The sequence below is a fragment of the Psammomys obesus genome, unplaced genomic scaffold (assembly GCF_907164565.1).
Source record: "Psammomys obesus unplaced genomic scaffold, mPsaObe1.curated_primary_1811, whole genome shotgun sequence".
In the NCBI taxonomy this organism is placed as follows: Eukaryota; Metazoa; Chordata; class Mammalia; order Rodentia; family Muridae; genus Psammomys; species Psammomys obesus.
Window position 1 is genome coordinate 38,034,666 of NW_026596034.1, and position 23,311 is coordinate 38,057,976.

Here is a 23,311-nt window from a genome sequence, read left to right on the forward strand (position 1 = left end):
GTGTGTGTGTGTGTGTGTGTGTGTGTGTGTGTGTGTGTGTGTGTGTGTATGCATGCGCGTGTGTGTGCGCGCGCGTGCATAGGCATCTCTTCCACCATGTGGGTTTTAGGAATCAAATTCAGGTCATCGGGCTTGACAGCAAGTATCTTTGCCTATTGAGCCATCGTATTAGCCCTCATTTAAAAAATTAAGTAGTGTGGACTAGTGAGATGGCTCAGCAGTTAAGAGCAATAAGTGTTTGTCCAGAAGACACAGGTTTGGTTCCCAGAACCCACGGGACAACTCATGGTATAATGCCTGTTTCAGATAACCTGACCCCTTCTTCTGGCCTTCACAAGCGCTGCATAAGCTGCACACAGATGTACATGCAGGCAAAAGACTCACACAGGGTTTTCCTGTGTAGCCTTGGCTGTCCTGTAGACCAGGCTGGCCTCAAACTTAAATAAATCTAAAACAAACAAGAACAAAACCCATTAAGTTATATTTCTTTGTTGTTTTTGCTGTTTGCTGTTGTTCCTCTTTATTTATTTGAGGCAGGATTTTTCTGTGTAGTCCTGGAACTCACTCTGTAATAATAGCCTGGCCTCAAACTCACCCCTTGTCTCTGCCTCCCAAGTACTGGGATTAAAATTCTGTAGCCCCTGTGCTCTAGCTCAGAGGACATTCAGGGTTGATGCCATAATTTCACTTCTTTTTCACACAGTTGGACTGGGGGAGAGTGGAATGCTTCCATCCTAGTTTGAAGGAATCAGCCTATATTGGCACTGGGCTTATCTACTTGATTTCATCGGAATTTCTTTCCGTGCTCAGTTGTCCAAAACTCAATGTTGAGTTCTTATGGAAATGAAGGTGCTTTTGCTTTTGAGCCTGTTACTCTTGTTTGTTTGTTTTTATTTATTTATTTATTTTTGAGACAGGGTTTTTCTGTGTAGCCCTGGCTGTCCTGGACTTGCTTTGTAGACCAGGCTGGCCTGGAACTCAAAAAGATCCGCCGCCTCTGCCTCCCAGTGCTGGGGTTACAGGTGTCTCACACCTGTCAAGTCTATTAATGTTTATATGATGAAAGTTAGACCTGAGTCTAACTGAGTGTGAAACCTGGATCTCTGAGTGTGGCTGATAGGTTAAGAACACTTACTGCTTTTCCAGATAACCTGAGTTCACTTCCCAGCACCCACGCTCAGGCAGCTCACAACAATCTCTGACTGAGTTCCCCAGGATCAGGCGTGTACATGATACACATAGAAGCAGGCAAAACACTCAAGTGGATAAAAGTATTTTTTAATTAATTAAAATTTTGTTTATTTATTTGCTTGCTTGCTTATTTATTTATTTTAAAACAGATTTCATTGTATAGTCGTGTCTGTCCTGGAACTTGTTTTGGCGACCAGGCTGGCCTCAAGCTCAGAGATAAGACGTGCTAGCATGTTGATTTTTCTCCCTGATCTGATGCAACTTCCCTAAGCCTTTCCTGTGCAACCTGCTGCCAGCCTGTCCTTGGCATCAGCTGGGTTGCTGTGGTTACCAAAGGTGCCAAAACCCTTTGTGTCATTCATGTGTTTAAATTCACTTGAAGCAGTTTAAATTGTTCTCTATTAAACTCATGTTATTTCAAATTTATGCCTGTAAATGTTTTTAATTTTAGTTTTTTGGTGGTTTTAGGAATTATACTCAGCATGTTTTCCACTACTGAGCTGTATCCTCTCTAGCTTTGTATTCCCTCACATAAGCCAATTAGAAAACAACTTATTTTTTACACTCTCAAGTAGCTCAGGATTGTGTACAAGTTACTTTGCAGCCCATGTGGCCTTATATTTAAGGCAATCCCTCTGCCTCAGCCCTCTGAGTGCTAGTAACAGGTATGAACTACTGCACCTAACTAACCAGTTTATTGTTTTACTTAAACACATTTTTTAGGTTTACTTATTTTACGTGTGTAAGTGTTGCCTGCGAGTCAGTGTGTGCACCACATGTGTGGCTGCTGCCTGAGCATTCAGCAAAGTGTAATGGATCCCCTGGAACTGGAGTTATGAATGGTTGAGAGCAGTCATGTGGGTGCTGGAACTGAACCCAGCTCTTTTGTAAGAGTGACAAGTGCTCTTAAGTTCTGAGCCAGCTCTCCGGCCCCATTTTACTTTTTTTTTTTTTTTTAAGATTTAAAACTTGGGGCTGGAGAGATGGCTCAGTGGTTAAGAGCACTGTTTACTCCTCCAAAGGACCTAGGTTTAATTCCCAGCACCCACATGGCAGCTCACAACTGTCTGTAACTCCAATTCAAGAGATCTGACACCTTCACACTAATGCACATAAAATAAAATTAAATAAATTATTAAAAAAAAAGATTTAAAACTTTTTTCTGTGTGTGTGTGGGTGCGCGCGCGCGCGCGCCTGTGTATGTATGTATGTATGTATGTGTGGACATGTGCCTACAGAGGCCAGAAGAGGGTATTGGATTTTCAGGAGCTGGTGTTACAGGTGGTTGCAAACTGCCAATCTTGCTGTCCTCTTGGAAGAGAAGTATCTTCCAGCTGCTGGCCATCCAGCTTAAATAGCAAAGATGTTTGTCTTTATACATTCACAGTTCATTATTCTCTCCTTAGCAAGTACTGTAGTGGTTTAGGTGGTAAAGCAGAAGTAGATGCTGTAATGTCTCCCAGGCAGCGATGCTTCGTGCATGGGTTTAGGATTCTGTGGTAATGTTATTCGTGAACACACTGCTTTCTTGTGTATCTCTGCAGGCTGCAAACGTAATTCTTTTCTTATTTATCTTAGGTAGTACTTACTATTTTAACACCTCGAGGATGAAGCAGAAAAATAAAGACAGTGGTAAGCCTAAAGGCAAGGCCCCTGAAGATGATGAAGGTACGCCTGCCTGATGTTCTGAAGTCCCTTCCCTCTGCTCCCGCCTGTGTGCTCTCCTCTGAGCAGGGTGAGGCTACTGAGAGAGGCACAGTTGATCACCTGTCCCTATGCGAACTGCCCTACTTCTGTGACTGTTGAGTCCTTTGTTCCCTTTCAAAGATGCCTCTGGACACCTATGTCCCTCTGTCACCTTCAGGGATGCCTGAAGGCAGACAGCGTTTCTGTGTCTGCACAGAAAGGGCAAACCTTAGGTCTACCCAGAGGTTTGGGTGTGGGGACTTGGTGAGCCCAGCCCCGTGTACACGTGGTCAATGTTTTCACTGTTCCTGAGTGTGTGAGGAGATCAGTGAGGAGAGGGCACACGTGCAAAGCAGGCTTGCAGTGGAAGGATCACCACAGTTCACCAGCCAGTGCTGCCCTGCCCCACTTCACAGCCTCGCTTGGGGAATCTAAGAATGCCCTTGTATCTTAGGTCTCACTTTTCTGGAATTAGGACTCATTCAGAAATGTGAAGGCTGTGGAAATTAAAGTTTGAACTGGACTGTTAGAGTTTCTCTTTTTTTTTTCTGATACAGGGTTTCTCTGTGTAGCCTTGGCTATCCTGGATTAACTTTGTAGAGCAGGCTGGCTTTAAACTCACAACGATCATTCCAGAATGCTCAGATCACAGGCTTGCACTACCACACCCATCTCTGCTAGAATTTCTTAAGAAGTGTTTTTTGTCTTTGTTGTTTTTCAACTCAGGATTTCTCTGTGTAACCTTGGCTGTCCTGGAACTTGCTCTGTAGACCAGGCTGGCTTTGACCTCACAGAGATTCGGCTGCTTCTGCCTCCCCAGCACTGGGATTAAAGGTGTGTGCACCACAAAGTCAGGTTTTATGGGGCTCAAGTTAGGCAAGCCCTGTACAACTTTGCTGGATCACACCAGCTGATGGAGTCATGCTGATCTCCTGCCTCAGAACAATCTTCCTGTGGGTTGTTTTTTATATTTTAAATTTTAATTAAATTTTTTAAAATTATGGCACTGGTGTTTGGCCTGCACATATGTCTTTCTGAAGATGTTGGATGCCCTGGAGTTAAATCAGTTGTGAGTTGCCATGTGGGTGCTGGGACTGGAAATCCAGTCCTCTGGAGGAGCAGCAGGTGCTCTTAACCACTGAGCCATTTCTCCAGCCCCTTGTTTTGACTTTTTAAAGTCTTTTTTTTTTTTTTTATGTTTTTATTTATTTTTTGAGAACTTCAAACAATATGTAGTCCTGCTGTCCTGGAGCTCTCTATGTAGACTAGGATGGCTTTGAACTCTTAGAGATCCTCCTACCTCTGTCTCCAAATGCTGGGATTAAAAGTGTGCACCATCATGCTTGGCCTCGGTTAACCCTTGAAAAAAAGGACAGAAACTTAGGATTCACCCAGCCCCTGCCCCTCTGATGCTGAGCACACCAAAGAAGAGAGATAGAAGAGAGCCCCTGCCCACCTGAGTGTGTGCCTGGGCTTTACCCCTGATGTGCCTGGCCCTCCCTGTAATCTGTGCAGAGGAGAGGAGACGGAAGGAGCGAGAAGACCAGATGTATCGAGAGAGGCTGCGCACCCTGTTCATCATTGCTGTTGTGATGAGCCTGCTGAACTCCCTCAGCAGCAGCGGCGGCAGCATCTCCTGGACTGACTTTGTCAACGAGATGCTGGCTAAGGGCGAGGTGCAGCGCGTGCAGGTGGTGCCTGAGAGCGATGTGGTGGAAGTCTATCTGCACCCTGGAGCTGTGGTGTTTGGGCGGCCTGTGAGTTGGGGTGAAGAAATGGGAGGGACTGGGAAAATCAGGAGTACCCCTTTTCAATCAGCCCTTTAGTCCTGGGCTTGTGTGGTTGTCTTTAGCAAGATGTGTGCAGGGTATGGGCAGTGCCTGTTAAGGTAGGGTAGTGAAGGAAGGTAGTCAGAGGTATGCATGGCAGGAAAGAGCTCTGATGGTGGGTCAGAGTGGGAGAGGTGACATTAAGCGACAGTTGGCTCTAAGCAGAATCTCCCTGGTACTGGGGGATAAGGAAGTGAGTCTGCCTTCAGACCTGACGTGCTGGGCTAAGCTAGCTAGAGGTCAGAGGGGAGGGGCTTTGTCTCGGTCACAAAGGTCTTCGAGAGCTGAGAGCTGAGGTGTCAAGGAGTTACTGTAAACAGTTTGAGATTGAGCTCTTCAGTGGATGGTTGGCAGGGGTGAATGCAGCAATAGAGGGTGGGCTATCCATCTGAGGCCTGCTGACCTCACAGGCAGGTCTGCCCTTTGCGGAATATACAAAATTACAAGTTGGTGAAGGACTGGAACTCAGGACAATAAGGGATTGTGCTCACATCAGGATTCTAGCTTGGGAGCCCTGGAGGAAGATGGGGCAGGGAAGGAGGCTTGGTGTCAGAGAGCAGGGAAAGGCCCCAATCCCAGGGTGAGAGTAGTCAGTGTCTAACAGTTGAAGCTGTGGAGATGGGCCTCAGGACAGCCAGGGAAGGTGTCCTCCTCTCCTTCAGCTCCTAAAGTCTCTCTCCTATTTCTCCCCCAGTGTGATATGCCATTACTAAGTCCTGAAAACATTCTGCTGCTAGAATAAAATAAAAGATGGAATTCTTGTCCATCTTTGCCTGATTGTTTCTATGTAAACCTTAAAATTCTTTGAGTATAGGGTTCACTAGGACTCTGTTTTGTTTCTGTCTTTTTTAAAGACAGAGCCTTACCCCCTAGCCCTGGCTGCCTGGGCCTTTCCCTCTGAGCCATCTCTCCAGCCCTGTTTTGTTTGTTTTTTATTTGTGTGTTTGTTTTTGTTAGATTTTATTTATTTTATGTGTATGAGTGTTCATGTGCACTTGCATAAGAGGGTATCGGATCCCAGTATAGATGGTTGTGAGCCACTAAGTGGTTGCTGGGAATTGAATTCAGGGCCTAAGGACACACCAAACAGTGCTAAGATTAAGCCATTTCTCTAGCCTGTTGTTTTTTAGGGTTTTTGTTTTGTTTTGTTTTTTGAGAGCAATTCTCTGTGTAGCCTTGGCTGTCCTGGACTCTGGACTCACAGAGATCCTCGTGCCTCTGGCTTCCAGAGTGCTGGGATCTCAGGCCTGTGCCACCACACCCAGCTTCCTTCCCATGTTTTATTTGCAGTTGGGTGGCAGGAGAATGCAGCTGAGAGGTGACCCTGCTGCTCTCACCTGTTCCAGGTAGCCACACCAGCTGCAGGTGCCAGCTCTAGTCATAGTGGCTACTGACTGGAATGAGCCTGTTCTTCCAGTAAAGTGTACTTTCTCCCACCAGATATACTGTGTACTCTAAAGGACACGCTGAGACCCTTCTTACCTGGATGTGGGTGGCATGAACGTCATCTGACCCAGCAAGCTCTGTGCTATCAGTTTATAAGAACCAGTCCCTGGAGAGATGGCTCAGGGATTAAGAGCACTGGCTGCCCTTCCAAAGGTCCTGAGTTCAATTCCCAGCAACCACATGGTGGCTCACAATCATGTATTATGAGATCTGGTGTGCAGATGTACATGCAGGCAAAATACTGTATACATAATCAGTAAATAAATCTAAAAAAAAACACTGTCCAACAACAAGAGCCAAATCCATCTAACCGCAGAGATGAGGTCCTCCTTTATCCTGAAGGCTTCGCAAAGGTGTGCAGAGCGCTCTGTGCTTTGCCTGCGTGAGGCAGGTCCGGAAGGTCCCAGAACACTGCAGGTAATGTGGGGTTTGAACTGGCTTCGGAAATAAGACAAGTGTTTGCTCTTGAGTCTGGGATAGTAAGAAGGTCATTTCAACCCTTTTCCCCTGGCGCAGGTTGGTGAAGCTATGTGGGTGTTAGAATGTCTTGACTTACGGGAAAGCCCAGTCAGACTTTCAGGAACAGGAGGGGTGTAACTGACAGGTGCTTCATCTAATGTGCAGAGGGAGGAAATGCAAAAGGTGGCTAAAATACGTATCGCCTCCTTATTGTCACCTCTACCAATTTACACCGAGCCAAGACGCAGTGTGGAAGATGTCTGTGAGACTTTAGGGCTGGTGTCCATCACCAGTCGCTGGCTCAAGTTAAATCCAGGAATGTGTTAGACTTTGAGTTCTCAACAATGTGGGAATGTGGAGCTATGACAAAAGTGACATGAAAACTGGGCAAGGTGGCTCATCAGGAGGAATTTGAATTCAAACTGTCTCACAGAACAAAAACAAAAATAAAACCTGAGACTGGTGACCCAGATTGGCCATGGCCAATTGTGCTTCCTGCAGGTGCCTCTGTCTCTAGTGAGTCCCATGTGCCAGGGCAGAATTATACTTTGTGCAAAGCTTTTCTGTCAGAAAGGGTATGTCCTGAGATTGCCATTCTTGGTTATGCTTGAGAAACCTAGAGCTTTTTAGGTGTGGAAGTACTGGTGTGATGTCACGTGCCAGCACTGTGTGCTGACCTTTCGCCCTCTTTGTGCCCACTCTGTGTTTTGCCCACAGCGGCTGTCCTTGATGTACCGGATGCAGGTAGCAAATATCGACAAATTTGAAGAGAAGCTTCGAGCAGCTGAAGATGAACTGAACATCGAGAGCAAGGACAGGATTCCTGTCTCCTACAAGCGGACAGGATTCTTTGGAAAGTACGTTAGCTGTACCTTGGCCTTAACCTCACCCTACCTGGCTTTGTAATTTGTGTGAGACACACTGACCAGATCAAGTCTTGAGCTGCCTCTGCTGAGAGTTAATTGGGTTCCATAGGAAGGGTCCACGAATGTGAAAGTACAGAGGTGGAAGGCCAGCTCACTGAGCCTAACTTTCTTTACTTATCTGTGGAGATTCTTAATTAATCACACTGAGGAAAAGGGAACAGAGGGGATAGAAAGGGCTATAGTCAATAGAAATTCTTTTAGAGGCATCTTAGCACTGTTTGGTGTGTCATATGGGACCATGGAACCTGTAGTCTTGCCAAACCAGCAGTGATGGAAGCCAGTGTCTAAAGAGAAGTTCACTGTGGGTTTGTGATGTGAGCTGCAGCAAGCCAGTATCTAGCAAGCAGCCTTTTGAAGATGACTTCCTCTGATCTGCACGCCCAGATGCTGAAACTTCCCACCTTTTGGCTGATCTGGTTTTACTATCAGGGGACAGGCAGATGATGGAGGTATGGGCCAGGTCGTGGTAGTCCTTCTCATGTGGAGAGCCTATAATAGAACTTAATTTTATTGTCTTTTTTTTTTTTTTGTTTACTAATTGAAATGGCAAAGTAAGACCTGTTAGCTATAGAAGAACCTGCTTTTCTTGGTCATTGTCCCATAGCAGAGTAGGTAAGCCTGTGTCCATTCAGACTAAACACTTAAAACTTGTGTGGAAGAGGAAATGTGGTGACAGTGGGACAGGAGAATGTGTCTACATAAGCGCTAGCTGTCTGCCTTGCCTCTCAGACTCAGGCCAGCTTCAAAGGTCGTAGCCCATCAGTTCCCCTGACAATGACTTCCAACCACATAACTTTCCTTTCCTTCTTACCCAGTGCCCTCTACGCCCTGGGGATGACAGCAGTCGGCTTGGCCATCCTGTGGTATATTTTCAGACTGGCTGGGATGACAGGAAGGGAAGGCGGATTCAGTGCTTTCGTAAGTTGTACTGCTGGATGTTTGTATGTAAGAGCTGGAATCCTTCCCTATAGCCCATAGAAAAGTACTCCGGCAGGAAAAGGAGCCTTTTTTTTTTTTTTTTTTTTGACACAGGGTTTTCTTGTTCCTGGTTCCCTAGACAAGGCTGGCCTTGAGCTCAAAGATTCACCTGCCTAAGCCTCCCAAGTGCTGGGATTAAAGATGTGGACCACCACCACCTAGTGAAAATGAGCTTTTTTTACAGTGGTCAAGCAGAAGCCATGATTAACAGCCTGTCTCTCCTGCTTGGCTGACTGGAGAGTGTGGGATAGCCAGTGTTGCCGAAAGCACGTTTTCTGACATAGGCCACTGTGTTCTGTGTGTCCCTGTTTTGCAAAATCTCGTGTTAGCTGGAAATGATGTGTTTCCTTTTTTTTTTTTTTTTTTTTTTTTTTTTTTTGTCCTTTCCCTAGTTTCTATTATTACCCAACAAGAGAAGCATTAAAGGTACCTTGAAGAGTAGCCATAATACAGGAAGACTCCCCTTCTGCTCTTGGGGTATACCTTAGAAAGTGTACTTTTTATCCTATGGCTTCTCCACCCCTCAGACTTGGACTGGGGATATAGGCAGCTCCTTTTCCACCCCTGGGAGTGTCATTTTGTTTTCACCAAGAATGCAAGCACATTTCTGACTCCTTAGCTAACGAACACTTTTTCTTTTGATGTGGTGTTGCTGGTTAATCCTAGAGCCTTGCACATGCTAGGTAAGTGCTCTACCGCTGAGCTATGCTCCTTATCCTGAGGAGAGATTTGTGTTTGTTTTTATTCATTTCTCTTTTTAAATTTTACTTGTATTTTGTGTGTAAGTGTTTTGCCTGCATGTATGTGCACCCTGTGCATGTAGGACCCACAGCGGTTAGAAGAGAGTGTAAAATCTCCTGGAACTCAAGTTACAGAAGGTTGTCTTTGTGGTTGCTAGTATTTGAACCAGGCTTCTGTAAGAACAGTGAGTGCCCTTAAGCACTAAAACTGAAACATTGCTCCAGCTCTAATTTTTATCTTTATTTTATTTTATTGGTTTTTAGAGACAGGGTTTCTCTGTGTAGCCCTGGCTTTCCTGGAAGTTACTCTGTAGACCAGGCTGGCCTCAAACTCAGAGATCCACTTGCCTCTGCCTCCCAAGCCCTGGGATTTAAGGCTGTGCCCCTACTGCTTGACTAGCTCTTTTTTTAAAGATAAATTGCTGCATTACTTTCTTCCTAATACAAACAACGCAAGCCAAAGATTTCCTGGTATACATTTGAAGTGGTCTATTATCTCCATCATGACTGTGGGAGTAGGCTTTTAGGCTGGTGGTCCTCAGTGGTAAGAGGAAGCAGTTCCACCCAGGATGGAGGTAGAGGTTGTGTTAGGTCAAGCAGATAGCAGCTACTGCTTCCCTGTTTTGCTAGGGATGCACAGCTTCCTGCTCTGACTCTTTCTGCATAGAATCAGCTTAAAATGGCACGTTTCACCATCGTCGATGGGAAGACAGGGAAAGGTGTCAGCTTCCAAGATGTGGCAGGAATGCATGAAGCCAAACTGGAAGTCCGAGAGTTTGTGGATTATCTGAAGGTGAGAGTCATGTGTTAAGCCACTGAGAGATGTGAGTAAGATGTTTGCAAAACTATTAATGTTAAATACTGGTTCATATAATTATTAAGTGGTTATTCTTTAACCTGCTATTAAACAAATGATTCTGCTGGGAGCAGTGCCGCATGCCTGTAATCCCAGCACTCGGGGAGGCAGAGGCAGGCAAATCTCTGAGTTCAAGGCCAGCCTGGTCTAGAAAGTTAGTCCCAGATAGCCAAGGCTACAGAGTAACCCTGTCTCCAAAAATGACTCAGACACCTGTTAGATTTTTAATATGCCTTAAAACACTGGGGCTGGGCAGATCTTAACTACCTAAGATACCTTATTATCCTCCAGCCACACGTCTCATCCAAAATTCCCATAAATAATTGGACATGCTCCATCTGGACTGCTGTTCTCCATCATGCCAGTCCTCAAAGCAAGCTCCTCCCAGCTACGTGTTTCTAGTTCACGCTAACCTGTGGTGACCTGCTCCTCTCTTCTCCTTTCCACCTCTCCTGCAACTCTCTCTGTGATCCTTCTGCCCTCCAAGCCCAAGAACCTTAGCTCTGCCTTCTTCTCTTCTGCCCAGCCCAGGTAGAGAGGCAATTTTATTGGCCTACTGGGGATAATTTGGAAGGGAAGGTTATAGTATCACTTGGTGTTCCTGAGCATTTTGGTGCATGTGAGCATTTGTTTGTAGAACAGTAAAGATCTCGGGGAGGCAACTAACACTGGAGCTGTGGCCTATGAAGCACTCTTTATTTTCTGGACCCACTGAAACTAGCTGATTCATGACCATCGTAGGTTACTCTTCATATGAGTCACTTAAATATTCTCTGTTAAATGCTCAGTACTTATGTTGCATGTCTATTCCTGTCTAGAGCCCAGAGCGTTTCCTTCAGCTTGGTGCCAAGGTTCCAAAAGGTGCCCTGTTGCTGGGACCCCCTGGTTGTGGGAAGACACTCCTGGCCAAGGCCGTCGCCACAGAGGCTCAGGTGCCCTTTTTAGCAATGGCTGGCCCAGAGTTTGTGGAGGTCATTGGAGGTAGGTATGGGCTGAAGACACAGGCAGGTTCATTGGCCTAATGCCTGGGGAGGCTTTCCATGTAACCCTCCCTAACATGGGGAGCTGAGTGAAACATTGAAGGACAAACACAACCCAAGTTAAAGTAAGTTTTGTTCCAAGCCAGGCAGTGGCAGCACATGCCTTTAATTCTAGCAGATCTATGAGTTCAAGGCCAGCTTGGTCTACAGAGTGGAGTTCCAGGATAGAGAGAACCTTTCTCAACAACAAACAACAAAATAAGTTCTGGGTCACATCAACTTGGTAGTTACGTGCCTTGATTCCACTTTCACCTGTGGCTCGGGAGGCCAGGATGGCAAGATCCTGGCTAATTCTGGTTCATCTGCAGAGAGTGGCCCCCTTGGTATATGCATCTTTGGTGGAAGATTTTGCCTATCTGTGACCCCAAAATAGGATTGGGTTTCCTTTGTCTGTCTGTGTTTTGATACTCTGTGTCCCCTCAGGCCTAGGAGCTGCCCGAGTACGCAGCCTCTTCAAGGAAGCCCGGGCCCGGGCTCCTTGCATAGTATACATTGATGAGATCGACGCTGTGGGAAAGAAGCGGTCTACCTCCATGTCTGGATTCTCCAACACAGAGGAGGAGCAGACCCTCAATCAACTCCTGGTTGAGATGGACGGTCAGTGCCCAGCCTGCCTCACTGTCTAGCACGCTAGGTGGAAACTCTGACCCCTGTCAGAGTGATGACTGTCAGGGTAGATAAATCACGTCACATTTTCTGTTCAAGCATCTGGGGTATCACTGGTGGGGGATTATATTTCTTCAGTCACTATTGAGTGTTTCTGTCCATTCCTGCCCTGGTGAGGACATTACACAGAGAATATTCTAGATGTTGACATCTAACAGCAAGTCAGCATAAGGATTGTCCATTGATTTGCTGCCTTTAAGAAACTCAGCCTAGCCAGGCACATTGACACAGGCCTGTAATCCCAGCACTTGGGAGGCAGAGGCAGTTGGATCTCTGTGAGTTTGAGGCCATCCTGGTCTATAAAGTGAGTCCAGAACAGTCAAGGCTATGCAGGGAAACCCTGACTCAAAGAAAGGAGGGAAGCAAGAAAAGAAATTCAGCTTAGCCAGGCATGGTGTTACATGCCTCTAATCCCACAACTTGGGAGGCAGAGGCAGACGAATTTCTGAGTTTGGGGTCATCTTCGTTTACAGAGTGAGTTCCAGGTCAGCCAGGGATACACAGAGAAATACCATCTGGAAACAAAACAAAACACCTCAGCTTGGCAGCTGAAGAGAGGGCTCAGTGGTTAAGAGCACTTGGTGCTCTTACCATGGTCCTGGAGTTGCTTCCCAGCATCCACATATGGCTCACCACCATCCATGACTTCAGTCCCTTGGCATCCAGTGCCCTCCTAATTTGTGGGCACGAGGCACACAGATGGTACGCATAACATACAGGCAGAACATTCACACACATAAGTAAATACAAAGAAAATTCCTCTTTCCTTTTTACTTTTTTTTTTTAATACTGGGAAGGTAATCCAAAGCCTTACACATGCTCACCACTCGCTTTATCCCCAGTTCAGTAGTCAGGAAAGGGAAGCCAGAAGCCAGGACTGTGAGTGCTGGCAGCCAGCAGCGAGGCCTCTAAGCTATCCAGTCCCCTCCATTTCTTTATTGTGTGTCCCTGTGGACACATGCCCCTTGGAGTGGGCATGTTGAGCAGGGTGTGGGGATTCTTGTGTTACAGGAGGTGCCCATGTGTGACACTGTGAAAGACACTTCTGGACTAACCTCGGTGGCATTGCTTTTCTTTGTAATAGGGAAGCCCAGTGAGGGAGATGAGGACTTTATTTTCTTTCAAGCTATTTCTGGGAGACTCATCCTGTAAAAGGTTTTTTGACAAGTGCATTAATATAATTCATTTGTGTGTGGAAAGAGTACATGCCATGGCAGGCATATAGTTAGAAGACAAGTCTTAATGAGTTGGTTCCTTTTGTTATATGGGTATTGGGGATCTAATTCAAATCATCAGGCTTGGCCCTAAGGCTTGGCTCAGCATTTACAAGCTGAGCTACCTCTTCCTCCTTCTGTGTCAGCTTAGTTTTATTTGATGTGAACATTTTTGTAGATAAAAACATAAATTTGACATAAATACTTCATTTTTGTTTTATTTGTTTGGTTGGTTCATTGTTTTGTTTTGTTTTTTTTTTTTAAGATAGGGTTTCTGTGTGTAGCCCTGGCTGTACTAGAACTCACTCTGTAGACCAGGCTGGCCTTGAACTTAGAGATCTGTCTGCCTCTGCCTCTCGGCTTGCACTATTGCACCCGACTCTGTGATGTGGGTTGGCTTTTGTTTTGTTTTGTTTTTGAGACAGAGTTTCTCTGTGTGACTTTGGCTGTCCTAAAACTCACTATGTGGAGCGGGGTGACCTCGAACTAGAACTTAGAGATCCACCTGTCTCTGCCTCCCAAGTGTTGGGACCAAAGGCATGTGCCACCACTGCCCAGCATGTGATGTGTTGTTTTTTTTTTTTAATTCTGCTTGCATGTATACCTGCACACCAGAATAGGGCACCAGATCTCACAATAGATAATTATGAGCCACCATGTGTTGCTGGGAACTGAACTCAGGACCTTTGGAAGTACAGCCAAGTGCTCTTATCCCCTGAGTCAACTCTCCAGCGCCCCCCCCCCCTTTTTAATGTATTTGAGTGCTCTATCTGCATGTATACCCTAACCCTAACTCTAACCTATCTGCATGTACACCTGCATGCCAGTAGAGGGCATCAGATCACATTATAGATGGTTGTGAGCCATCATGTGGTTGCTGGGAATTGAACTCTAGACAGACGGCTGGAAGAGCAACGAGTGCTCGTAAATGCTGAGCCATCTCTCCAGCCCCATGATGTGTTCTAAGGCCAAGTGAAGCATGTGTTTTGGTAGCAACCATTAAATTACATGATGACCCTCAAAGCAGTTAGAACAGACACATCACATCCTTGGCAGACCGAACGGTGGAGAGATAGAAGAGGACACATGATGTCGTCCTTCGGCCTTCATCCACAGGCCCATACTTGTACCTGCATGCACACATGCAATAGTATACACTGCTCTGTCTCACACGTGTGCACATAAGAGGGCAGCTCATAGCTGTTGGCTAGTGCACAATGCTTGTTATTTCAGGAACTGTAAAATTGCAGGTTTAAAAATTGGCATGGTTCTGACAACGATGAGGTATTGTTATTAAGATGAGCTTGAAAGCTTGCATCTAGAGCTGCCCCGCAGCCTTCCTATTTTCTGTCTCCTTTCTTGTCCAGGTGTCTCTTGGCATGTTAGTTGAGAGCCGATGGCATGAGCAGCCGAGACACCAACAGCTGCTTTGCTCACTGACAGCACATTCTCAGTGTCGAGTTTCCAGAGCACTAAGCGCCTGGGGGATGTGGTGGAGTGGTTTCCTGTGAAGAGCAGAGGGCTGGATGCTCTGGTAGACACTGGAGACCAGGCCTAGTGGCCTGGGGTGAAGGCTTTCTAGTCTCAGCTGTGGCTCTAGGACTTTTGAAGTGAGGTTGGACACACCCTTCATCCTTCTGAACATGGACAGGGCATCCTTGATCCTGAAGGAAACGCCAGTGAACCCTTCTCCTGTGGCTCTTCCACCACCACCTCAGAGATCCTTTATTTAAATAAGGGCTTAAATGGATTTCATAACATTAATACTGAACTAGAAAAGAAAATGTGTTAACCAGTTTGTTACCTTGCATAGTTTAAAGACAAAAGCCATCTTTTTCGAGAGACTTGAGTCTATTAGAGAGCAGAACATTTTTTCTGAGCTGCACTCCTCTGACCTACCATAAAATAGCTGTTTGTCCCTGGAGTTGGCTGAGGACCCCATTGCTTGTCAGGTTGGCCCAGCACTAACAAGTGTCTTTGTGAGCTCACAGCTGTGGACACTGGTTCCTTCAGATGCTCTGAAACTAGTCTTTGTTGTCTCCTCAGGAAGAGCAGCTTCTCTTCACTGAGAACAGTGGATGGGTTTGAGCGGATGTTGTGCTGGTCGTGGGAAAAACTCACCGAGGGAATGAGAAATCCTAGTCACAGAGGCCTCAGCACTGGTACTGTGGGCATTTGTGGGACTACAAGTTTGTGCAAGAAAGCCTAAGGCAAAGCACCTGCTACCCACCTGTCACCACACAAGCACCCGGCCAGAGGTGTTTTCTTAGAGGAAGGGCTTACTGACATGGCATGTTCTGCTATAGTGTGTGTACACGTTTTTGTTTTGGGAAACAGAATGGAGAATGTGAATGCTGATTCTACATGGGAATCATTAGAAAATCCTAGCAGGGCTGGGCAGCTTGGGAGGCAGGGGCAGGTGGTTCTGTGAGTGTTTGAGTCCAGCATGGTCTATATAGCTCATTCCAGGCTAGCCAGAGCTACATAGTGAGACCCTGTTGAGGGGGGGGACAAATCCTAGTAGGGCTTGGGGAGTGGCTTAGTGACAGAGTGACAGAGCTCTTGCCTTGTATGCATGTGATCCTGGGCTGTATCAAAAACTGAAAGGAAGAAATTAGGCTGGAGAGATGGCGCAGCAGTTAAGAGCGCCTGTTGTATCAGTCATGGTGGGGCACATGCCGTTAATCCCAGCACTGGGGAGGCAAAGGCAGGTGGATCTCTGTGAGTTCAAGGGCAGCCTCTCATGGCTTCGCTTGCACCTAGGTAGCCTAGTCTTCACTGTATCCTTCACTAGCAGGATGCATTTTCTCATAACCATGTCAGGTGAGTGAATAACAGAACAGACACAGCCTGGGACTCAGCCATTGTGTCATACCCAACCAGCAAAGTAGCTGTTCATCTAACCACCCAGCCTGCTATAGCCCTTCAATATGGTCACTCTGGGCCAAGGCCTGGGTGAAGCCAGGCTTGAGCGCATAGGGACATCACTGGTAGCTCTCAGTTTATGTCCCAGATAGCAGCATTTCCACACACAGCCACAGCTTCTGGGCATCCCCCAACCCCAGACCAAAGTTATAAGTGAACGCCTGAGTGAGAGAATCTGCTCTGTGTGGGGACAGCTCTTACACTGATGCCCTGTGGTGATAAATGACCCGCTAGTCTATATTGACATTGTCAGGTGACAGTGTCAGCTTCTTTTATGTAGAACAAGTGGCCACTGGGACCCACTCCCCACATCTCTGTTGTGACATCCCCAACCACCAGATCTTGGGTATATTCCCCATCCATCCTCCACACAGACCTTCTATCCAGCCTTGATGGATAGAGCTTCAGGGGGTTCTTCTGCCTCCACTTCCCATTGTTGCAGTATGCTTGATCACACTGCGATTGCGCTGTTTACTGGTTGTGTTTGTAGTTGTGGTGTGGCCTGGTCCTAGCACACACCTTTGATCAAAGAATTTTCTGCTGAGTATTGTGAACAGGGTTAAATAAAGTTAACCCTACGTCAAGAGGTGGAACAAGCAGCCAATTGACAGGGTGTAAACATAGGGAAAACAGTGCCTCGGGTTGATACAAGTCTTAGAAGAAAAATTAGAGAGACTTATAAATAAAAATGAGAAATATGCTCAGGCAGAGAGGAATTTACACAAGAGCCTGCTGTGCCACCACAGGAAACTGAAGAGGGGTGGCCACGGTGTCAGAGAATCAGCCTTACTGCAAAGCAAGTGTATTTGCTTGTTTGTTTTGTTGGTTTGGGTTTTTCTTTTTCCTCCCTAAGTGAGCCATTCTCACCAGTCCTATTGTACATTTTTTTTTGTTTAGCTTTATGTACTTATTTATTTATTTATTTATTTATTTATTTATTTATTTATTTATTTATTGGGGTGAGGGCAAGGTCTCACTGTGTAGCCTTGGCTGGCCTGGAACTCAGCTCCACTGCCTCTGCCTCCGAAATGCAGGGATTAAAGGCATGCGTCACCTTATGCCCAGCTTGTCAATGTGTTTTTGAGACAGGGTCTCATGTACTCTAGGCTGGCTTTGAACCACCTATGTAATGCAGTACGATTTTGAACTTCTGATTCTTCTGATAAAGGTGCAGATGTATGCCATCATACCTGGCTTCTTCATTTATTTTTATTTTGAGATAAACTTGACTAGTTGCCCAGGATGGCCTTGAACTTGCCGTCTTTCTGCCTCAGCCTTCCAAATATTTGCAGGCCTGACCCTCTTCTGTATGTTATCTGTATAATTTCAGAATTTTGAGGCATCTGGACAGAAGACGTGTTCAAGAGCATGGGTATGCCAGGTGTGGTGGAGCGCGCCCTAATTCCAGTATCAGAAGGCAGAGGCAGGAGAGCTCTGAGTTGAAGGCCAGTTTCATCTATAGCAAGTTTCAGGCTCTGCAGAGCTACTGAGAGATATGGTGTCTCATAAAAACAAGGAAAAGAAGCCCGAGTGTGAAACCAGCAGGTCCTCAGGCAGAATATTTTATGTGGATTTCCTTTAGCTGCCAAACTCTGTGTAGCCTCTCAGGTTCTCGCTCTCTCTGTCTTTATCGATCCATGAAAGGCTCAGGTGTTCGGATGAAGCAGAAGGCAGTGTCTGGTGCCTCTTTTGAGTCTGAGCTCATTTCAGAAAATCAGCATTGTTTTTAGGCATCTGCTTGGCTTTAGCATTACTCTGTTCTTGAAGGCTTTGTGGATTGTCTCTGTCATGGCTTGTCAGGTTTGAAGTGTGAAAGAGAGGAAATGATCCCCTTCCTTCCTTCATTTTTTGAGAAAGTCTCTTGCATCCTAGGCTAGTCTTGAACTCAGTATGTGGCTGAGGATTACCTTGAACTTGAGATCATGCTGCCTCCAAAGAGTTAGTATTACAGATGTGCACCACCACACCTCAGTTATGCAGTGCTAAGGATTGAACCAAGAGCTTCCTGACATTCTACCAGTTGACCTAAATTTCCAACCCCTTCCCCAGCTTGCTTCTTTATACAGTTTTCTTCTTTGGAGGGAAGGTGGAGTCTCTCTATGTCTTGGCTCTCCTGAACCTGCTATATGGACCAGGCTGACCTAGAATTCATAGAGCATTCTGGAATGCTGGGAGCAAAGGTGGTGCGCACCACCACACATGGCTATAAACATTTTTGTGTGGGTGATTTTTTTCTAGTTAAAGAGTCGGGGTAGTTTCTGAGCCACTTTTTAAAAAGTCTATGTATATGAGTGTTTTGTCGGTACATATATTTATATATACTACATGTGTGTCTGATGCCTGTGGACATCAAAAGAAGACATCAGATCCCTGGAACTGAAGTTAAAGATGGTTGTGAGCCTCCTGCTGTGGGTGCTGGGATCCGAACTGGGGTCTTCTGCAAGAGTAGCACTGTCTTTAACCACTGAGCCATCTTTGCAGACACATGTTTAACACTTTGGACAAGAAACCTCGTGCCTAAACTCAGTTATTAAAGTGTTTAGATACCACACAGTAAAGATGGCTGCCGCTTAGCAAGAATAGGAACTTGGGATGAAAATTTACTATTCCCTTCCAGGGATGCTACCTGCATCTCCAGGGGGACTTTAGGCAGTTCTGCCTCCACATGTGGCCATGAGAAACTGCTGTTGTTGGAAAACAAGCAACTTCACACTTTTGGCGTGACTGTGATTGGAAGCCACTGGGCAGGTGCCTCCACCCATCACCCTGTCTAGAAGGAATGTGCTGTTCTTTTTCCCCTGCTGGGGGTGGTCACTGGGAAAGGCCGTTGTATTGAAGCCCCTCCAAAGGCCACTGTGTCTCCTCTGTTCTCTCAGGAATGGGCACCACGGACCATGTCATCGTCCTAGCATCCACAAATCGAGCTGATGTCTTGGACAATGCTCTGATGAGGCCTGGTCGACTAGACAGGCATGTCTTCATTGATCTTCCCACTCTTCAGGTCAGAACTGCTGGGAAGGAGGGGGTGGTCAGTTTTCCATAGCGTAGTTGTTATGGCCTGGGCCACAGCCTTCCTCCCCTGCCTGGGACAACAAGCTCTAATTTTGTAGTTGTCATGGTTCTTTCCTTCAGGAAAGGTTTGGTGTGACACTGGAGCCCAACTGTCCTGGCTCTTCAGGGTGCCATAATGCCCAGAATCCCTTTGTAGTTGGCTTGGTTTGGTTTGGTTTTGAGACAGAGTCTTGCTATGTAGCCCAGGCTGGCCTTGAACTTATGATCCTCCAGCTCCAGCTTCTTGAATTCTGCGATCACAGGACCCTGGTACTGTGACATGGCTCAGTATCTACTCACTATTCTTAGTTTCACAGTGTACTAGAGTGTCCCTAGTGTGCTATATCTTCATCCTTGAATGTGTGGAGTTGACTGCACTGGTCTGGTTGAGGTGGGGTGTGTTGTTTTGTTTTATTCTCTATCTGTCTTCTGTCTTTCTGTCTGTCTGTCTATCTATTTTTTTGAGACAGGGTTTCTCTGTATATCCCTGGTTGTCCTGGAACTTGCTCTGTAGACCAGGCTGGTTTTGAAATCAGAGATCCACCTGCCTCTCCCCTCTGGCCTCTGCTTCTACATTGGGATTAAAGGTGTGCCCCACTGAAGCTGCCACCATCACACGGCCTAGGTTACATTTTATAGTAAATTCTTTCCAATCAAAATGAGGCATTTCTCCCTTCCATCTTGAAAACTTTTTGAGAAATCTTGGGATTTTTATCCCTGCTGTTAAGATTGATTTATGGGTTTTTGTGTGTATGAGTTTTCCTACATGTATGTATGTCACGATGTGTGTCTAGTCTAGTGCCAGAGAAGCTCAGAAGAGGGTATCAGGTCCCTGGATCCCCTGCAGCTGGAGTTAGAAATGGTTGTGAGGGCTGGAGAGATGGCTCAGAGGTTAAGAGCACTGCCTGCTCTTCCAAAGGTCTTGAGTTCAATTCCCAGCAACTACACAGTGGCTCACAGCCATCTATAGTGAGATCTGGTGCCCTCTTCTGACCTGCAGGTGTATATTGTAAGCATAATAAATAAATAAATAAAATCTTTAAAAAAAAAAAAGGAATGGTTGTGAACCAGCATGTGGAGAGGAGGAACTGAACGCAGGGCCTCTGAAGAGCAAGTATTCTAACCTCCGAACCATCCTGTCAGCCTCTAACCATCTTGCCTCTCATAACTACACTTGACTTTGTCCTAGATGTGTTGTTTGGCAAAGGCCCTGGAAACAGGGTTCTCTTCACTGAGAGCCTATTCCTCACAAGCTTCTGTTTGCTTTGTTGTCAAAGAGGCTGCATTACAGCCCAAGAGAAGGGACTGAGGGTGTAGGGAGGGTCTGTGTGGAAAGGAGAGCAAACCTGGTTGGTTAGTGCCACTGGACAGAGGGCTGTGTGGCGCAGCCCCAGTATTCACTGCTCTGCTTGAGAGAACCCTGTTGGACGGTCTTCAGCTCTGAACAGTGACACAGAGACTTATTTACTCTAGCTCAGGCCTTAGCTAGCTTTCCAGCTAGCTCGTATATCCTAATTAACCTGTTTATCTAGCCATGTTTGCCACGTGATCCATCACCACTCACTCAGTCCCCACACCTGTTCCTCCCACCTCCATGTCCCCTGGCCAATCTCTGCCTCCCAGTTCTTTCTGCAGTTCCTATCTCTGCCAGATGCCCGCCTTTCCTCTCCTGCCTTCCATTGGCCTTCAGCAAATCAGAAGGTGATGGAGAAGAGTATTTACAAAACACTGAGATAGATGATGCTTCATAAAAATAATAGTACCAAAGTACAGAAGTAAGCATTGGAATAAATGCAACGTGTACACAGTGCACAAAACGATTATCCCAGCTAGAGAAGCTGCTGTCTCCCGACAAGTGTCAGCATGTCAGAATGTGTAATTTGCAGGCGTTACGTAAATCTTTGCTATGTGTGATATGCTTTACTTCTATTACTTTTATTTCATTTTTATCTTTAAATTGCTGCTTGGAGCTTTCTGAATTGGTTTCCAAATCATGAGTGTGGACTGAGAATGTCAAGCATGGTAACACCGGTGTTTCCTGTGATCACCAGCAGAGCTTGTTCACAGAGCTTATGGGAGAGAGGGTTGTCTTGTCAGCCAAGTGTGAGTTCAACTCTGTCTTTGAATTTGTGACAGGAGAGACGGGAGATTTTCGAGCAGCACCTGAAAGGCCTGAAGTTGACCCAGCCCAGCAGTTTCTACTCCCAGCGGCTGGCAGAGCTGACACCAGGATTCAGTGGTATGACCTTTACTTTAATCCCCTATTCATAAGAGAGTGTCTCTGTCTCCCTGTGGGAGTGCTGTCCCTGTTCTGAGGCACTGGTCAGTCCAGGCCTGAGTGAAACCTGAAATCGGCAGCAGAGGGATGGGAAGAGGTATCGTCTTCCTCTCAGATGGTGGAAGCAACAGCAAGCAGTACCGTGGCTCACACCAACTTGACAGCAGCACTGGGGCTGCTCCAGCAGAGCAGCAGATGCCATTATGACAGGCCAAAACCTCTGCCACCCAAGGGTTGGGAGACAGTCTGCCTGCATCCCCTTCCAGTTGAGATTGCCCCCAAGGCCTCCTCCTCACACTGTTCGTGTGATTTCCGATTAAGTAGAAGTCACAGTTAGGTTTCTGTATAGTTCTTGTTTTAAAGGTGGGAGCCAAGTTGGTAGCTTATGCATTTGAGAGGATAAGGCATGAGGACTTCTGGGAGTTTGAGGGGAGCCTAGGCTATGGCGGGAGACCCTGTCTCTAAAAATAAAAATAAAATTCCTCTTACACTTTCCTTTCTTCCTTTTTGATTACCTTTCAGTCCTTAATAAGATTTATAGACTTTAGAGTCCCTCATGCTTACCCTTTTGTACACTTATGAAGTCTCAGGTGACACAAAACAGGAAAAGACTGCAAGGTCCAGTACAGCATGACACTGTGGTGCCGAGCCAGCTGCTTCTGGGAGAGGGCTTCAGGGAACAGTACTGATCGCCTACCTCCTGCCTTCCTGCTTGCCTGCTACAGCTCACCAGTGGCAACTTTTCTCCATTTCCTCCCTCTCTCCCTCCTTCTCTTTGTCTCCCTTCTCCCTTCCTTTCCTTCTTTTCTTCCTCCCTTCCTCCTCTCCCCTTTCCTTTTTGTTCTTTTGTTTGTTATTTTGAGACAGAGTCCCATTGTGTAGCCTGTGCTTGCCTAGAACTTGTGGTCCTCCTGCCTCAGCCTCCCCAGTTAGGGAATCAGAGGCCCGTGCCCCAACTTCCAGCTCTTTTCCTTTTTCTTCACTAAAAGCTGAGTCTAGCCTCCTTCCTTCTCTTCCTTTCCTAAATGCTGACAGGAAGGAGCCCGCACCACTCCCCATCCCTGCCTGTGGTTTGTGTTGACAGGCGCCGACATCGCCAACATCTGCAATGAGGCTGCACTACACGCTGCTCGGGAGGGGCACACATCTGTCCACACGTTCAACTTCGAGTATGCCGTGGAGCGTGTCATTGCTGGTATGAGGACCACACCCTTGTTAAGGCTGACCCTTTCAGACAGCCAGAGGCTAGGGGTGGGTCGATGAAACTAGACCAGCTTTTGATGTTGTCATTACATAAGTAACAAGGGATTGTTACTTTTCTTGCATTTGAGATACTGTAAGTTTACCTAAGAATATACCTGTTCCTCAAGCAAATATAAAAACATCTTCAAACATAAAACCATCACTTGGGAGGTGAAAGATCAGAGTTCACAAGTCATCTATCTCTACATAGTGAGTACCAGACCAGTGGCAGGAGGGTCTCTGTGAGGTTGAGGCCAGCCTGGACTGTATAGTGAGTTCCAGGACAGCCAAGGCTATGTAGAGAAACCCTGTGTCAAAAATGAATCACCCAGCCTGAAAAACAAAAACAAAAACACTGCTTCCAGCTGTGACATAGATTATCTCAGCTTCCATGAGGTAGCTGAGAGCCCACCTTGGGCCAGTTGAGGCACAGCCAGCCAAATTCAGTGTAGCTAGAGGCCGCTGCCCCCAAAGGGCACTGTAGCCTCTGTGGGAGAGGGCTAACTGCCACTAACCTCATCTCCTGAAGCTCATGGCTCTGGTGATTGACAGGGCAGGAGCTTTGTCGAGAATATTCAGCTGCTGGTTGTTTTTTGTTTGGTTGGGGGTCTTTGTTTTGTTTTGAGACTAGGTCTCACCACGTAGCCTTGGCTGGCTATGTAGATGAGGCTGGCCTTGAATTTACAGAGATCTTGTTTCAGCCTCCCAAGGACTGGAAATTAAAAGCATACATCAAAATGTCCAGTGAAATGAGGTTGCTTTGTGATGGGGCGTGCCCCGGCTG

General features: G+C 46.4%; 1 protein-coding gene across 1 annotated transcript in view; it reads left to right on the forward strand.

The window, feature by feature from the left end:
• Window positions 1–23,311, forward strand: part of Spg7 (SPG7 matrix AAA peptidase subunit, paraplegin) — a 32,467-nt gene that overhangs the window by 3,887 nt on the left and 5,269 nt on the right. Inside the window, exons 3-12 of the mRNA XM_055621553.1 lie at window positions 2,770–2,859; window positions 4,393–4,634; window positions 7,329–7,468; window positions 8,353–8,455; window positions 9,923–10,048; window positions 10,930–11,092; window positions 11,575–11,748; window positions 18,833–18,957; window positions 21,144–21,246; window positions 22,370–22,480. Of these exons, the coding sequence (XP_055477528.1) occupies window positions 2,770–2,859; window positions 4,393–4,634; window positions 7,329–7,468; window positions 8,353–8,455; window positions 9,923–10,048; window positions 10,930–11,092; window positions 11,575–11,748; window positions 18,833–18,957; window positions 21,144–21,246; window positions 22,370–22,480 (1,377 nt within the window). The remainder of the gene's footprint in view (window positions 1–2,769; window positions 2,860–4,392; window positions 4,635–7,328; window positions 7,469–8,352; window positions 8,456–9,922; window positions 10,049–10,929; window positions 11,093–11,574; window positions 11,749–18,832; window positions 18,958–21,143; window positions 21,247–22,369; window positions 22,481–23,311) is intronic.